This window comes from Vanessa cardui, chromosome 13 (genome assembly GCF_905220365.1).
Source record: "Vanessa cardui chromosome 13, ilVanCard2.1, whole genome shotgun sequence".
NCBI classification, from domain to species: domain Eukaryota; kingdom Metazoa; phylum Arthropoda; class Insecta; order Lepidoptera; family Nymphalidae; genus Vanessa; species Vanessa cardui.
In genome coordinates, this window is record NC_061135.1 from 37,570 (window position 1) to 56,406 (window position 18,837).

General features: G+C 38.1%; 2 protein-coding genes across 2 annotated transcripts; both read left to right on the forward strand.

Annotated features, from left to right (window-relative positions):
- The first annotated feature begins 937 nt into the window (after positions 1-937).
- Positions 938-1,774, forward strand: LOC124534914. The gene has a single exon (XM_047110959.1). The coding sequence runs from the start codon at positions 938-940 to the stop codon at positions 1,772-1,774; it is 837 nt and encodes a 278-aa protein (XP_046966915.1).
- Positions 1,775-9,805: 8,031 nt separating this feature from the next.
- Positions 9,806-18,742, forward strand: LOC124534916 (WD repeat, SAM and U-box domain-containing protein 1-like). Its single transcript, XM_047110960.1, has 12 exons — positions 9,806-10,555; positions 10,629-11,009; positions 11,096-11,205; positions 12,839-12,999; positions 13,086-13,254; positions 13,675-13,844; positions 14,083-14,237; positions 14,555-15,106; positions 15,197-15,316; positions 17,190-17,290; positions 17,450-17,579; positions 17,917-18,742. The coding sequence occupies exons 1-12, from the start codon at positions 10,027-10,029 to the stop codon at positions 18,021-18,023; spliced, it is 2,685 nt and encodes an 894-aa protein (XP_046966916.1). The 5' UTR covers positions 9,806-10,026; the 3' UTR covers positions 18,024-18,742.
- Positions 18,743-18,837: the final 95 nt, after the last annotated feature.

Here is an 18,837-nt window from a genome sequence, read left to right on the forward strand (position 1 = left end):
GTGTTGGTGGTTTTTTTAATCTATATATATAAAAATGAATTGCTGTTCGTTAGTCACGCTAAAACTCCAGAACGGCTGGACCGATTTGGCTAATTTTAGTCTTGAATTATTTGTGGAAGTCCAGGGAAGGTTTAGAAGGTGAGTAAGTATGATAAAAATGCTAGTGTGGCGAACGCGACACTTACCAGATCCCTACAACCTATATAACTTATATAAATAAAATATTATACATATAATCATATAATATCTTATATATTTTTCATACATTAAATAATAAAGGTAACATAAATACAAATATTACTATAACATATGTACATATAACTATACTATATATGTATACTATAATACTTATATACTTATATAAATTACATAATAAATACATATTATATATACATGTTATACACAGTATAAATATCTACACTTTAAAAATCATATAAATAATTAAAATATAATATAATAATTTATGTAATGTCGGAAGGCAGTCGCCGCGCGATCGTGTAATAGAAATGTCTTTTCTAAATAAATTACCGTTACTTTGAACAAAGAAACGTATGCGCATCGGTTCGGCCGCCTTCCGTCAAGCAGTCGAATCCTAGATCTCGTACTGAACGCACGTCGCTTATCGCTTAAATTTTGCTACACGATTTTGCACCTTAAGTCTTTGTATTAAGTCATACTTCCTTCTTTCATCTAAACTTACCTTCATATTTCTTTCTTCTCATTTCTATTCTGTGCTGTGCCTGCCTATCTTCGTGTTTATTATTTCTACGAGAAATAAATTAGTAGTGGAAGAAACTTTGTTTTAATCAAACCTCATCTACAACATCATACACAACTCCGCTACATTGGTGACCCCGCTGAAAACAAAGAAGCTGAAAACGAAGAGGATTAATTAACCAACTCAAGTAAGGAACACTAGATTATTTGGTGGAATAAAATGGAACCACAAAATGAAGGTAACTCGAACTTAAATGCCGAGTCACGACGACCATTTACACCTCACGACACGACCGACATATTTCGAGTCGGAGTGCGACCACCACCGTTCTGGGCAGAAGAACCTGCAGTTTGGTTTTCACAACTGGAAGGCAATTTTGTGTTGTCGAGAATCACTGACGACGATACAAAATTTTATTACGTTACTTCGACATTAGAACACCGTTACGCAGCAGAAGTGAAGGATATAATTATTTCACCACCAAAGACAGGGAAGTACGAACGACTTAAAACTGAATTAATCAAGCGTCTGTCAGCCTCGCGCGAGAAAGAGGTAAAACAATTACTTGTTCACGAAGAGTTAGGAGATCGGAGACCATCTCAGTTTCTCCGACACCTGCAAAGATTAGCAGGTCCATCAGTTCCAGACGATTTTATTAAAACTATTTGGATAAGTCGTCTGCCTACTGCTCTTCAACCAATTATTGTGGCTCAGAAAACTTATGACCTTCAAGCTTTGGCTGACTTAGCCGACAGCTTACATGAATTGGTACCGTGCACACCTCAAGTCGCTTCAACATCTGCTCCCCAGTCAACCATTGATTCAATGGCGAAACAAATAGATGAGCTCACAAAGCAAGTAAAAGCTCTGTCTGCTCGCAGTCACAGACCAAGATCGAGATCAAGAAGACGACGTAGCCCGACAGTACAAATGAGATCACAGTCCAACTACAGAAAATTTCCATTATGTTGGTATCACAATAAACACGGAAAGAATGCCAATAAATGTGTGAAGCCATGCGATTTTAAGTCGGAAAACTACCAAGGCAATCGGTAATGGCGACATCCGATAGCCATAACGTATCTGGTCGCCTTTTCGTAACGGATCGAAAATCGAAGATGCAGTTTCTCGTTGATACAGGTAGCGATCTCTGCGTCTTCCCTCGCACAGCACTACGTGAAAGAAGATCTCCGACCAATTACCAACTCTATGCCGCGAATGGGACTTCTATTTCAACATATGGTTTTGCTCACCTCGAGCTGAATCTTGGCCTGCGTCGAGACTACACATGGCGATTTATAGTGGCAGATGTCACTAAGGCTATAATTGGCGTCGACTTCTTGTCATATTATGGTCTTATAGTCGACTGCCGTAACCAGCGTCTCATCGATAGCACCACAACCCTGACGACTTCAGCAGAATCAGTATCATCATCCAGCACGATTTCTTCAGTGAAGACATTGCTCGGTGATTCAAACTACCATATACTGCTACGTCAATTTCCGGAGATCACACGTCCTGCAGGAAACGAGAAGGTTGTTAACCATAACACGGTCCATCATATCAGGACTACACCTGGACCTCCAGTATCTTGCTCGCCACGTCGCTTGGCTCCAGATAAATTGCTCATAGCCAAGGAAGAGTTCGCAGCTATGATTAAAAATGGAACAGCTCGACCATCAGAGAGTCCATGGGCATCACCTTTGCATCTAGCCCCGAAGAAGGAAAGTGGATGGCGTCCATGCGGTGATTATCGGATGCTTAATGCAAGAACAATTCCTGACCGCTATCCGATTCGGAATATTCACGATTTCACGCATAACATATCGGGTTGTCGTGTTTTCTCCAAAATCGACCTCGTGAAAGCATTTAACCAGATTCCAGTATTTTCTGAGGACATTGCAAAGACGGCCATCACAACACCGTTTGGTCTTTATGAGTTCCCATATATGACCTTTGGACTCAGAAACGCCGGCCAGACCTTCCAGCGTTTTGTTGACGAAATGACCAGAGGCTTAGACTTTGTCTACGCATACCTAGACGATTTCCTCATATTTTCCCCTGATGAAGAAACACATCAACATCACTTACGAAGTCTGTTTCATAAGCTTCGGGAGTATGGGATGGTAATAAATGCGTCTAAATGCGTCTTTGGAGTTTCTGAAGTGTCTTTCTTGGGATATACCGTTTCATCAAATGGCATCAAACCATTGGAATCCAAAGTCGAGGCAATTAAAGAATTTCCTGTGCCTAAGACTGTGAGAGAATTAAGAAGATTCTTAGGCATGCTGAATTTTTACCGCAAATTCATCCCAGGTGCCGCGGAAATTCAAGCACCTCTACACTCTCTTCTCACTGATAAGGTCAAAGGCTCACATCCAGTAGACATCACGGGTGAAGTTTTTAAGGCATTCGAAGAATGCAAAAACAGTCTATGCAGCGCAACACTCTTAGCTCATCCAGACTTGAATGCAAAGATCGCGCTCGTAACTGATGCTTCAGACAAAGCAATAGGAGCTGCTATACACCAATACAAAAATGATGCTTGGCAACCTCTCGGTTTCTTTTCACGGAAACTAAGTCCTTCGCAAAGTAAATACTCTCCGTACGACAGGGAGCTACTTGCGATATACGAGGGAATCCGTTACTTCCGATACATGCTAGAAGCAAGGCATTTTACCGTTTTCACGGATCACAGACCTTTATGTTACGCCTTTACAACAAGAAAGGATAAATGCTCACCACGACAATTTCGCCACCTCGACTATATCGGACAATTTACTACTGATATACGGCATATATCTGGAAAGGACAATGTCGTGGCAGATACATTATCGAGGATTGAAGAACTGACAAAGCCAATAGACTTGACAGAGCTAGCACAGTCACAAGCTGACGATCTTGAGCTGAAACGACTGATAGAAGGAGAATCGTCTCTCAATCTACGTAAGACAATCATTCCTGGAACGCAAATACAGCTGTACTGCGATGACAAAAATCAGACTCTAAGACCCTTTGTCACATCACCGTTTCGCTACAGAGTATTCCAAAGCTTACATTCACTCAGCCATCCTGGCGCCAATGCCACTGCTAAACTTGTAGCTCAGCGTTTCGTATGGCCCGGCGTACGGAAAGATTGCCGTGAATGGACAAAGAAATGTCAAGCCTGTCAGCGAGCGAAGACTACTCGGAACGTTTCAACCAGTCCTGGGAATTTTCAACTTCCACGTGCCAGATTTACCACCGTCCATATCGATCTAATAGGACCACTGCCAATCTCAAACGGCTACAAATACTGTCTTACAGCCGTAGATAGATTCACGAGATGGCCAGAAGCTATTCCTATTATGGACATAACAGCAGAGACAGTAGCTAAGGCCTTGATATCCGGCTGGATAGCACGCTTTGGATGCCCTACCGCTATAATCACTGACAGAGGACGACAATTTGAATCTGCCCTTTTCAAGCACCTCTCTGAAATGGTTGGTTTTGAACACAAGAAAACTACTGCTTATCACCCTGCATGTAATGGCATGGTTGAGAGATTTCACCGCCAATTAAAAGCCGCCATTGTTTGTCATGAAAACTCACATTGGACAGAATCACTTCCATTGGTGTTGCTTGGAATCCGAAATGCAATTAAAGAAGATATTCAAGCATCTTCGGCAGAAATGGTATATGGCGAGACGCTTAGATTACCTGGAGAACTTTTTCAACCATCCACGAATAAGTCTGATGACATAACCGATTTTATGGCACGACTTCGGATTATTGCGAAGAACCTTCAACCGCAACCAGCTTCCAGGCACTGTAAGAAATCTATCTTCATATTCAAAGATCTTGCAACGACTAGTCATGTGTACCTCAGAGAAGATGCTAACAGAGGAGCACTCCAACTGGCTTATACTGGCCCACATGAAGTACTGGCGAGGAACGAAAAAGTCTTCAAAATACTTGTCCGAGGAAAACCTACCTCTGTAACAATAGAAAGACTGAAGCCTGCATACATGCTTACCGACGACGACGATCCAAGGGATATACCTCTTCCTCCTGCTACTCCACCTGAAATAAAAAATCACGATGATAAAATTAAAGATAAGGAAAATAATAACAAAAGGACACGATCGGGCAGAACAGTACACATACCTGATTATTATCGCCCGTAGGACGGTCTCTGGAGGGGAGTGGTGTGGCGAACGCGACACTTACCAGATCCCTACAACCTATATAACTTATATAAATAAAATATTATACATATAATCATATAATATCTTATATATTTTTCATACATTAAATAATAAAGGTAACATAAATACAAATATTACTATAACATATGTACATATAACTATACTATATATGTATACTATAATACTTATATACTTATATAAATTACATAATAAATACATATTATATATACATGTTATACACAGTATAAATATCTACACTTTAAAAATCATATAAATAATTAAAATATAATATAATAATTTATGTAATGTCGGAAGGCAGTCGCCGCGCGATCGTGTAATAGAAATGTCTTTTCTAAATAAATTACCGTTACTTTGAACAAAGAAACGTATGCGCATCGGTTCGGCCGCCTTCCGTCAAGCAGTCGAATCCTAGATCTCGTACTGAACGCACGTCGCTTATCGCTTAAATTTTGCTACACGATTTTGCACCTTAAGTCTTTGTATTAAGTCATACTTCCTTCTTTCATCTAAACTTACCTTCATATTTCTTTCTTCTCATTTCTATTCTGTGCTGTGCCTGCCTATCTTCGTGTTTATTATTTCTACGAGAAATAAATTAGTAGTGGAAGAAACTTTGTTTTAATCAAACCTCATCTACAACATCATACACAACTCCGCTACACTAGCAATATAATAAAAACAACGACTTTGTTTTTCCTTAGAAATAGATTTAATAGAGAATTATCATTGATTTTCTATGATTATCGATGTTAGACAATAAAACATTGATGTTTTAAAATTGATTTTGCATTATTTAAAACATCATTACATCTATTTTTCGAATCTATATATATAAAAATAAGTGGCATTTTTCTACGTCACTTTATAACTCAAGAACTGGCTCACCTATCCAAACCAAATTATCAGGGTTTGTTTGGACTATTTAGTAGATGGTTTATGTGAAGTTTGCACAAAATCGATCGAGTGGTTCTTCATTTATTACATTTTTTGTAACAAATGTTTTCAATAAATGGCGGGTCATTTTGTTAATGGAGATTTTTTAGACGGAAAATTGTACTGTCAAATTAAAAGTAAGTATTAATTGAAAATGAGTACACTCATCCACCACTTTCAATTGATAAAACGTCTTATTTTAATTTATTAATTTCAAAAAACATTTAAAAGTACATCGTTTATTTTCATGTTTAAATATACAGAAAAAAGTTTGTGCCATTAATTTTTATTCATATCGACTGATGGTTCGTTCACAAGCACAAAATTATATCTCGAGATGTGGTAAACTATATCATCAGTACATCGTTGGTATGTATGCCAAAATAGAAACTGAATGTCTTAATTTTAATCGTTTCAACCAAGCGAAATTAAGATCCGAAGAATATATTCATTTGCAAGATGCGATAGCAAATGATGCTAATGTAAATGATATCGCGCGATTGACTATATTGCCATCTTCGTTTATTGGTTGCCCATGGCATATGAACGAATATGCACAAGACGCAATTTCTTATGTACGAAAAATCGTCGACCGGATCTGTTACATGTAATCCTCAGTAAGATGATATTAAAAACAATTTATTTGAAGAACAGTCGACATGACATAAGAGCACGTGTTTTTTCGGCAAAAATTGAAAGCACTTATGGATTTAATTGTAGAATTATGTATAATATATTTGGAGAGGTGCGTTGCCATATGTACTCCATTGAATGGCAAAAAAGGAGATTTCCACATGCACATTGCATATGTATTAATTTGGCTGATACATAAAATAACTCCGGATCAAATCTATAACGTTATCATAGCTGAAATTCCCGATCCAGAGGTATTTCACGTTGTCATTAAAAATATAATACATGGTCCATGCGGTATGTAGCTCACATATGAGTTCGTTACATCTATTTCTCGAATTTATTTCAGTCGGAAAAAAAAACACCGATTTTATCAATTAACATCGATGTTTAGAGCTTCATAAACATCTTCGGTATTGATGTCATTATCAGCTCCATAATCATGGGTAATCCCTACATTGTCAAACATTTGATGTTGCCCCCGTTATTCAGAAATCAAATTGAAAGAATAGTTACATCTTTATAACTACATATTAATTCACAAGAGGTACCAAAAGAACCTTAATTTTAACTAACTTCAGTTGTTTACTGTCTATCAGATCATTTTTATCTACATAGATTGTTTGATAAATCTTAAATTTTGTCAGAAAACCAAAGTCATCGACATAGCTCACCAGATTAGTAAGCTGAAATGGCAGTGCGCTGGCCATATTTGTCGCAAAACCGATAACCGTTGGGGAAAAAGTGTTCTAGAGTGGAGACCGCGTCTCGGCAAACGTAGTGTAGGACATCCTCGGGCACGGTGGAGCGACGACTTACGCAAGACGGCTGGCAGGAGTTGGAAGCGAGTAGCCTAAGAACGATCACAGTGGCGTGCAATGGAAAAGCCTATGTCCAGTAGTGGACGAAAAACGGCTGATTGATTGATTGATTGAAGTTTTGTCACATATTACATTTCTGAACGTAACCATAATATTTGACATTTGACAACCAATAAACAGATCGATCCTTTATCGTCTATCGATTCCTCTTATGACAAAGAGTGCATCCTATTATCCGCCTACATATTATTATATTCTGTGCTTCTATCTTTGTGAGTTGACGGTTACCGCTACGTAACAGTGATATTTCAAGTTACTTGCTCTATTTTTTTAAACTTTAGTTATAGTGTGTGCCTGAGAACTTTTCTTACTTTGTCTACGATGACGAGGAGAATACGACCTTACTTAGGTCGTCGCAGTCAATCAAGTATGCGAAGAGCTACTTCACGTGCCAACCGCCCTGATGACCAGAGAAAGACAGATCGAGAAAATAGTTGTATTGCTATGTCACAATTGCGTTCTTTAGTGACTGACAATGAAATAGACAGGCTTAGGTGTGCCACATCGAACGCAACAAAAGCGAGCACGACTTAATGGAATTGAGAGATCCCGCAGACGCAGTGCTTCTGTGTCCTGGAACGAGCTGCATTCCACCATGATCCGGCAATAGATTATTGTGCCGACAAATTGGTAACAATTGGTTAAATGACAATAATTTGTAAATATTGTAAGGCGTTCAAATACAGTGGTGAATCTATTGGATTATGTTGTGCTGGAGGCAAAGTAAAATTACCACAATTGGTCCCACCACCAGATCCCTTACGCTCTTTAGTTTCTGGGATGGGAAATGCTTCTAAGCATTTCTTAGCCAACATTCTAAAATATAACAGTTGTTTTCAAATGACATCATTTGGCGCAACACATATGGTTCAGGACAATTTTATGCCCACTTTCAAGGTATTATAACGCAATTCTTTTTTTTATATTAAAGTTTGTAATGGAATATGTATCAGAAATATTTATTTAACAAATCTTTAAAAAATTCAGTTATATATTCGCTACGTGCGATGGTTTCTATGCACATCACATTTGGACTAAGTTAAGCATTTCGATTATGGCAGTACGAAGTTTGCCGGGTCAGCTAGTAAATAAATAAATAAAGCGAATCCTATGTAACATAATAATAATATATTATTATCTTTATTATAGATTATAATTATTTTGGTGTCATAGTTATTGCCCATTCTACTAAACACCATTATAACTATAATAATCATCAAGAAAATAGTTTCACTAAAATACTCTCAGAGACAAATAACTATTGTGACACATCACTGAGCCTTCCTTCCGACTTCTTTACCTTTTTCCGTTACTGTGACACAAATTTAATTTTGAATAGCTTGTCAGCACACACGTGTATGCCGATAAAGAACAAATAATCTGGCGCTTTGATCGTGATGTAAAGCAATCGCTAATAGCAACCTAATCGTGTGTAACGACCTGCGAGGGCACCGGCGAAGGGCGGGGAGCTCATTTTGTCAAATGGTGTTTTACTTTGTTTTTATTTCCTTTGGAATTATTACGTTTGGAAATTTCACTTTCTTAATTTTATTTTACATCTATTTATTTATTCAATAACGTTGTTAGCCTTCGATTAAAGCGTATTAATCATCGTGTCATTTGTGATTACATAGTGTTGAATAAATAGAAAAACAGTAAGAATAATCCTTGTCTCCTCGATGTTGGAGTAACTGCCAGTTCCTGCGGCATAGGTGCCGCATCATCTTCAGCCAAAGTTCTCATATGTGATTGACTCAATGACTTGCTTTACGATCATCAAAAAGTAAGGCTTAAGGTTTTATATTTAAAAAAAAAACTTTATTATCAACAAACGCTTACAGTCACTTATGTGGTAACATAAAATAAAGTAGTAACGTGCAATTTGTTAAGTCAGATACAGAAAATCAATTAAAAATCATAAGAAAAACTTTCGGTTTGGTATAAAATAAGCAATTAAAATATGGGAATATGAAAAAAGAATACGCATAAAATTGACTTCATAGAAAAATATAAGAGTAATAATAAAAGGAAAAAATAAATAAACAAAGTTAACATGTAACGTAAATAAGCTTACATGGCTGACAGTAAATAGTTTAGGCGGACCTTCAGCGGAGTATAATCGACTACAAAGCAAATACCGCCCGGACTTGTTAATTTTTTTTTCATCAAATTCATATCGCAATTTCCCGCTGAAAAAGTTGAGAGATCTCATGAAAAGCCAAGTGAGTTATTTTGTGCCGTATTTATCGAAGCAGCTATTCAACAGAATTCATCATAGTATATCAATACTCGTACAATATTATTTGTCAATATTAAAACAATATAATATCTGTAATACGTTCATTGTGGCGCTCGAGGTCGTGTCTGCAATCGATAGGACCACGTCACCGCCGACCACCACATTCGTCGTTGTGACTTGTGACATACATCACTGCACGCACCGTCCATTATCCACTGTTGCCTAATGTATTAAATAATTGAAACTACTCGTCAAATCGAAATAGCTCGTTTTCATTATTTCTTGACCAAGCCGAGTTGCAGAATACCTTGCATACGTCCTCAGTGTAGTACACATATCTCTATCGTTCTTGTTGCTAGATTTAATTAATTTCAGACCAAGAAATATTGAAAAAACATATTGTAAAGAGATTGGATGGATAAAGTAGGTGAGCCGGTGCTGATCGGTACATTGCGCTTGCGGCGCGGTGAAGTCACCTGCGTGGACACAGCGGGCTCGCGCCTCGTGGGCGGCAGTGGCGATGGAACATTACGGCTATGGCGGTGGGCTCGCGATGTCGCCTGGCTAGAGTCCGCCGAGTACCCAAGAGCACATAGATATGGTGTTACAGGCGTAAGGTTCGCCTTGTCAGGAATCTTACTGGCTTCGATTGGCATAGATGGTGCGGCTCGTGTATGGAGCACAAGTGAAGCTCTCGTTGTGAGACGTACGCTGGCTGCACCGGACGCCGCAGCCGCTCGGTCTCTGGAGTGGGCGACCAGCGACCGGCTCGTCGTCGGTCATGACGACGGAGGCATCCGCGTGTGGGCGATCCGATCGGGGACGTTACTTGCTCATATACGTGCACACGAAGGAGCAGTGTATGCGCTCACCGCATTAGACAACGTTGCTCTATTACTAACTGCCTGCACAGAAGGGGTGCTTAAAGTATTTGATTTTGAAGGTGATGTTTTTTCTGATATAATGTAAGATCTACATTTTGTTTCAAGTCATAACTCAAAAACATTTATTTACAGACATCATAACTCAAGGCAGAGATGGTGCCACTGGACCCTCGCCTTTACTGTGGGAGGATGGCGCGCATGATTTAGGCGTACTGTGTGCTACCCAACATCTTAAGCGAGCAGCTACAGGAGGACACGACGGGCGCGTCCGCCTCTGGCGCGTGGAGGGGTCGGGGCGGGAACGAAACGTTGTAGCAGACATAACTTTAACGGGACACATCGCTGCAGTGACCGCGCTGCATTGGGTCCGCGACCTGCTCGCCTCTGCGTCGTTGGACCGCACTGCGCGGCTGTGGGCTCCGAACTCGGCTACTTGTATTCGTGTTCTACACGCGCATTCCCGATATCTGACTTGCATTGCTCTCGCGTCTGATATCCGTTATGTAGTGACAGGTATATTTCTCGCTACAAATAACTCTTATATTTATATTGACAATTTCAAATATTTCTATACGACTTATTATATTGTGTTATTTCAGGTTCCAATGACAAATCGATACGTATGTGGTCGTTGGGAGATCTTTCTGTACACGATGACTTAAGCGTGCCCTGCAACCCGCTCGTTCATTTCGCTCTCGGTGATCTCGAGGTGAGTGTAGATTAAAAATATAAATAAAAATAGAATGTTATGTGTCATATTGTAAATGTGTGGTCTCCTTTATGATGAAAGGAGACCACACATACACTAAGCATCATCATTAAAATAACGATTAAATGGATTATAATCTTGATAAGTAAGTTTTAGAGTATATTCTTTAGGAATGGATAATTCTATTCCTACTTCACCTTCACTTGCGTGTAATATAGTTTGTGACGAGGATCCATTGTCATGGTATGTATGTGCTGTATTTATTTCGGATTTAGACCTATTTCAGTCAATAAGATTTACTATATTACTCTTGTTGCAATTGACATAATCAAGATAGATTGCAAACCTTGTTAAGATAATTTCACGGAGATCAATGCTGTATTTTCCACAAAATATGGTTTTAATGTGTTAGAAACGTAAAACAAATACATCAAAATAGTCCAAAAACTATGCTTATCAGTCAATTTTGAAACTGAAAAACATTTTGTTTGTGTGTGTGTATACGTTTTGTGTGTGTGAGTGTGTGTGTGTACGTATGTAATGAATATACTTCAAAAGTACTGCGCCGATATAAAAAATACTTTCAATATTTGAAACCTACATTTACCCTGAGGAGCAAAGGCTATATTTATTGCTAGAAAGGACTATAGATGTAACCCGAGATGTAAAAAAAGTTACATAAAACGTCTTTCGTCGCATGAGCTGCGGAAACTGTCGATGGTATAAAAAAAAATTAGACCATTTTACTCAACTTCTGTTTTAAGCCTTATTCAAATAAATTGTTTTTAAAACCTTTTTAATTCATAAATATTACTTTTGAATTGTTGTTGAATAAGTTAAAGACATGGAAAAAATAATAATCTCTCTTCCTACGTTACTTAAATACAAGAAAAAAATGTACAACTACTGTGGTACTGTGGTACTGTACTACTAATATACAAAAAATCTTACGTCCACCTATGCGAAGCCTTTTTCAAATTTTATATTTCTAATAATGGATATTTGAGCTATAAATACAAAAATATAAATTATTGGGGTGCGGCATTATTCTAGTGTGGCTTGCAACTCAAAAATTAGAATCCACAGCACGCCCTTCTGTTTTTCCGAAGTCTCTGTTGTCGTCAACCATCACTTGGTCATTGTGGTGAACCATTCATCGTCTCACTATTGCAAAGGTGGAATACCCCTCTATTTCATTCTGCATATTCTACCAATGTTTATTTTCGGGGATGTACTGAGGATGGATTGAGAAAGGATTAATTTCGGTCTCTAATTTACACCTTCAGACAAAGAGTCAGTTATGTAATTTCATCCACATTACCTCGGTGTGTGGACATTCATAATGGCGACATAACATTCAAGGCATTTTTTCCTTACATAACGAAGTTTTTTCCGAGCTGATTAAACTTCGTAACCATCCAGAAAAGATAAACGTACTTACATCTTATAGGTCAGATATGCAACTGCAACCCTGTCGGTGTTGCATAAGTGCTTGGGGGTGATGATCTTTTGCCATCAGGTCAAAAAAGCATGCTACAATTTTTTGTAATTCAAGACTAACTACTACCAGTCGGCTCATCTCATATACGCTCCTACCTAAGTTACACATAATAATTAGAAACATATATTTTAGGGTATAGGACCCGTAGAAGATGATATTGCAACAGACATGGAACAAATCGAAAATCATTTGGAGTGCGCGGGCTCTGTTGCGCGCTGCGCGATCCGCGAGCCTCACGCTTCCGCCATTAATTCAATTGCTATTTCAACTCAACTGATTGCGACTGCCTGCAGGTAATTAATTTTTTACGTTATCTTTAACTAATAGTAATTAATTTACAACTAGAATAAATGATAATGAGACTATATCGAGCTTTCAGCGATGGATATGTACGAGTCTTCAGATTCGATGAACATGAGGAGATGCTTCACCAAGAACTAGAATTATCAGCTAATTCATATCCAGTAATGGCTGTCGATTTCGGGGCGAATGGAGCGTTGCTCCTCAGTGGCGGCCTTGATGGATGTGCACGAGTTTGGGACGTTCAGGTGAATAATAAATAATATATAATTACTAAAGTACACACGTGAGGATTTAACCCAGGATATCAGAATTTGTAAAACAGCACGTATTGTTTAATCGGTAAATAAAGTCTACCAATTTAAAAAAAAAAGAAATTATTCCAAATGTTATTCAAAAAATAAATTTAATTAATGTTTTTATGACTATGTATATCCCCCTTCAACGTTATTTATTATCCGATATGTCTTCATTTGATGACAGACCCGTCATTCGCTTCGTCTGCTAATGACGTTATTTTTGTTCACTCTTGAAGAATAAAATATTATACTTATTACAATGATGAGTAATCTCATGGTCGTACTGAAATCCTTCCCTTTAAAGTTTGTAATGCTGTGCCCATTATTGATAACTGATACTATATATGATTAAAAGTTAGATTTCCACAGTCAGGTTGCGAGTTAATGGTCATGTCAGTGGAAAGCTGCGGCAGTGACGGCGGTGGCGGCGTGCGCGACGCCCGCGTGTCCCCGCACCGCCCGCCCCTCCTGCTTGTGGCGAGCGACGACGGGCTGGCGGCGCTGTGGAGCATCGACCCGCCTGCACCAGACCCTTTGTAGTAAATTGACTCACTTACAAGTTTATATTGCTGGAGAACAAAAATAATTCAATTCTAAATAAAATAAATCATTGTAATCTAAAAACTTTGAAGTTTTCACCCATCACTCGTGTGTTCTAAAAGCACATCAACTTTGTCAGTATAAATTAGAATTTATATGTGTTTCGTGTACGTGTGTGTTTCATACATGGTCGCAACGAAAAGTATTAATATTTAATTGATATTATGTAATTTCCAGCGTGTATTCAGGACTGGCCGAAGCCGCCATCTGTTGCGCTTGGTCCACCGACGGACGAGTGTTGGCCACGGGAGGGGAGGCGGGCGAGCTGCGCGTGCTAGTTCCGCCGCCGCAGTCGGCCGTGCTGTGCCAACAAGTGGACGCTCATGACCTTGGTAAGTATTTACGCCATGTTATTCTTTTCGCGAATGTTCGAGCCGCGAGTCACTGAAATTCCACCCAGTAAATACGTATACGCATTAATTAACTGTTGTTTATACAAAATCATATTAAAATGAGCAATTTAGCTGTATTAATTTATTGCCGAAATCTATTTAAATAAATATGTTCATATAATAAATTTATTATATACATATCACCAAAGGTGCAATCGTTATATCAAATACTGTATCGCCTTACAAAAGCAGAGTAGACAAGCCAATGAAAGAAAATGTTGCGACACGAACTAATTATGTATGTGTATTGTATGCAGGAGTTCTCAGCTGCGATTTTGCTAACACCTCGTCTTTGAAAAACTTTAAATCTGATGACGAACATCCCTTACTACTACTGGCTACTGGAGGTCGTGACGCTTTTGTGAAACTATGGTGGGTGGAGATGAGCGTTAGTGTAATGAGTGTCGAAGAAGGATCGCTGGAGCTGGCACACACTCTCTCGGCCCACGGTGGAGCGGTGCAGTGCGTGCGTTGGGGTCCTCACATTCGACACGAGTCCGAGCTAACACTCGCGACTGGCGGAGCTGACCGCTGGGCCCGCGTGTGGCGAGTGACCGTGCATGATATGAAGCTCGACGCACAGGCGGTGGTGGCGGTACCGGCGGGAGCAGCGGGAGGCGCTCCAGCTGTACGCTTGATGGGTGACGGTGATAAGGCCTCGCTAGTTGTGGGGTCGCTATCTGGAACGTTGGCAGTATGGCGATTACCCCCCGCATATTCATTGCATGACACAGAAAGTACCGAAACGCGTATCTGGAGCACAGCGGGAGTGACGCGATGGTTACGGGAGTATGTTCTAAAGCTGCCAGGTAAAAATTAATTAATAAATTTTAAAATTGGTTAAAATTACTTTAAATTTTTGTGAAGACAAAATGATCAGTGCGGGTCTAATGTTAAAGGTTCATCCGTGTCCGAGTCGGAGGCGGCTCGCTTGCTGGACGCGGTCGGCGCCGCCGGCGTGACTGGTGCGAAACTGCTGGATGAACCTTTGGAGGAGTTAATGCTTAGTTTCGGATGTGGTATTAACTTAAATCAAATCAATTTATTCAAGTAAACTTCACAATGAAGCGTTTTTGAATCGTCAACAATTAAATACTAACACCGTTTCGGAAAGCAGCTCCTAGCGAGAAAAAACAGCAAGAAACTCTCATAGTTGCTCTTTTTAAATAAACAGATTTACAATGTTGTTGTAAATGTGCAATTTACAGTAATTAGTGTCCTATGATGGAACTCGTTTTCAGGCGTTTCTTTCTAAAAAGTACTCTTTTAATGAATAATATGATTTATTTATTAATTTAGTATTAATAATCTTTTTAAATTTTGAGAATGGTAAATTGATTATATTTTCCAGTATCTTATTATATATGCGTATACCATTGCCCAAAAACGTTCTGTTTAACGTATGCAAACGGAAACTGGGGGTTACAAGTTTGTTCTTATTTCTTGAATTAATAGTATGTATATCAGCATTGATGGAATATTTTTTTATATTCTTTTGTATAAACATTATATTATCATAAATATATTGTGAATCAGCCGTTAATACACCAATTTCTTTAAATTTCTCGCGTAATGATCTCCTAAAGCTAATATTGTAACTAGATCTAAAAACACCTTCAATGTATGTTGCATTACCCCATAACAACATTCCATATGACATAAGACTGTGAAAATTACTAAAATAAACTAGTCTAGCAGTACTTATGTCCTTGAGTTTTCTAATTATTTTTATTGCATAAATGGCACTACTTAGTTTCCTTGCTAGGGCATACAAATGGGTGCCCCACTGTAGTTTGGAGTCAAGGGTTATCCCTAAAAAGACCGTTGAGTCAACAAACTCAAGCCTTTCATTTTTCAAAGTGATCGCAGAAGGATTTGATTTGACATTTGGCAATGAAAATAAAACACATTTAGTCTTTTTGGCATTTAGTACTAAATTATTTATGTCAAACCAACCAAGAACCCGCGACGGATCACTGCTTACAACGTCATAGTTGTTTATTTTTCTGTCAAGTTTAAAAATAAGATATGTGTCATCCTCAAACAGTATAATATCGCAAGTATTTTTTACAAAATAAGGTAAATCATTAAATATTAAGAACAAGAGAGGTCCCAAAATTTAACCCTGTGGAACACCCATTTGCGCCACAGCGCCATTTGATTTTGCACCATTAACCACAACCTTCAAAACTCTTTCATGAAGGTAGGAGGAAATGAATTTCAATGCAGGGCCCCTGATACCATAATATTTTTATAATAATAATATAGCTTTTCTAGAAGAATATCATGCCTAACGCAATCGAAAGCTTTTGATAAGTCACAGAAAACTCCAATAGCGTTTTGTGACTTTTCCCACGCATCATAAATGTGCTCAACAAATGCTACAGCCGCATCAGTAGTCGAGCGACCTTTAGTGAAACCGAACTGTTGAGGATGTAATAGCTTATTCGAGTTAAAGTATAATAGCAATTGATTAAGCATGACTTTCTCAAAAATGTTACTCAATACTGGCAAAATATAGATCGGGTGTTTGGATCATTTTTATCACCGGATTTTAATAATGGGATTACTTTACTTAATTTTAACATATCAGGAAAAATACCTGATTGTACACATTTATTAAGTATGGTAGCTAAATAAGGAGCCAAGTCGACAATTACATTGTTAATAATTGTAACTGATAAATCCCATAGATCACTGGTTTTTTTAAAGTTTAGTGTTTCAAATATTTTTAATACTTCGTACGGAGTTATACTCTCAAAAGAAAACTCTATCTCATTCTTAAAACCACGTTATAGATTTATTATTTACATACGAAACGTTGTTATATATTATTGTACAGAAAAGCAAATCAATAAATACAATAATATTTAATAAAACATTTTATTCGAGGACCGGAATCTGGAGAGGACGCTGACGAGCTGGCGGAGACTCGAGAACGTCTGCTCGATGAAATACTTTGGCTGCGGCGAGAGCCGTTGCCGTACGAATTGGTGCGTTACGTTATTATTGCTGTGATTTTTTAAATGTCTTAAATTCGAACTCATGTCTATCTAATAGGATTCCATAGTATATATATTCTGAGGCTGAATTGTTGCGATCGGTTTTCAAACATTTAATGTCATAACTGTAATACGTCCTCGTCACTACAGGAAGATTCAGCTCCGCACGCCCTGCGATGTCCCCTGACGCACGCGCTCCTACGAGAACCTGCTAGAGCCTCGGACGGTTTTACTTACGAGCGACAGAACATTCTAGATTGGATTTTAGCTGCAGGAACAGGTTTTTTGTGTTATACAACCATTAAGATTCAGGACAGGCAAGGTTTTCTCTTCAGAAAACATTTAATTCATTACGCTTGTCTGTGACGTAGGTTCTATCAAATATTATTCTGATTTTGCCAGAAATATGCAGGTAGCCTGACCATGAGTGACCATCACCGTAGAGTTCGAAATGAAATGCAAACATAATTAGTTTTATTACAGACACAAAATATTCTCAATAGCATTTAAACCATAACAAGTCACTTCTGTTGGGAGCCACCTGATACCAAATACGAATATCACGGAAAATATTATACTATGATAGATAAGGTAAGGAAAGCCTAATTTGTTTTCAGAGGAAGTGTGCTCTCCGATCTCCGGTCGACGGTTAAGTAGCGTGCTCATTGAGCCGAACTACGGCGTGCGGAGTCAGCTGCAGCAGTTCTGGGACTGGCGACGGTAGTGAGGGCTGCGTCGCCGGCGCGCGCGCTAGTGTTCATACCGCCCGTTTTGCAACTGTCGTAAGCTATTTGTATGAGCGGCGACGAGTGTTATATTACGCTGAAATCAATCCTAATTACCTTAAATGAATGCACAACAGAGACCAATCACAAATCTAAAACACTAACGTTAAGTAATTTGTACGTTCTTGAGTGATGTGTCCCCGGTATTATGTTAACTTTAAAATTAAAGCTGAATATAAACATATTTTGTTTGGATACTCTTTGTTGTAAATAAATATTTTTTCTATGTTATATTGATATCATGAAAAATAACAAGATTTTATTCAATTAATTCATAATTTATACGCTTTTTGGAGACAATAAATGCTTTTTGGTACAATTACTTCTATGGATATTTTAAAACTGTACACCTTTACGGAGCACTTCAGAGGTCTGTTACTAATATCATTTGGTTTAGCGTTTATAAGTCTTTTATACAAATATTTTCAGGTATTCTGAAACGTTAAATTTATGAGAATTACAATATATCTTGATCGAAATTGTTGAATGCATTTTATATCAATTAGACATTAAGTTTTATTTTGTTAATCGTGTGAGTTGTTATGTAATAACAATATTTGATTACACAAATTCGTTCGATAAAGTATGTTGGTTTTATTTACAAGTTTTCGTATAACTTAATTTTTGCATACTTTAAATTACTTTGGATTATTAAAGTTGAAATGATAGGTTTTTTTGCAACTCGTAATATATAATTCTAATCAGTTTTCCTTTCTCTTTCTTTGATTTTTTTCTCTTTTTGCAGTTATTTTT

Coding starts and splice junctions, on each gene's coding strand:
- LOC124534914 (XM_047110959.1), top strand. CDS start 938: ATGGAACCACAAAATGAAGGTAACTCGAACTTAAATGCCGAGTCACGA.
- LOC124534916 (XM_047110960.1), top strand. CDS start 10,027: ATGGATAAAGTAGGTGAGCCGGTGCTGATCGGTACATTGCGCTTGCGG. Junction 13,000..13,085: donor CTGATTGCGACTGCCTGCAG/GTAATTAATTTT, acceptor TCGAGCTTTCAG/CGATGGATATGTACGAGTCT. Junction 15,107..15,196: donor GTATGTTCTAAAGCTGCCAG/GTAAAAATTAAT, acceptor CTAATGTTAAAG/GTTCATCCGTGTCCGAGTCG.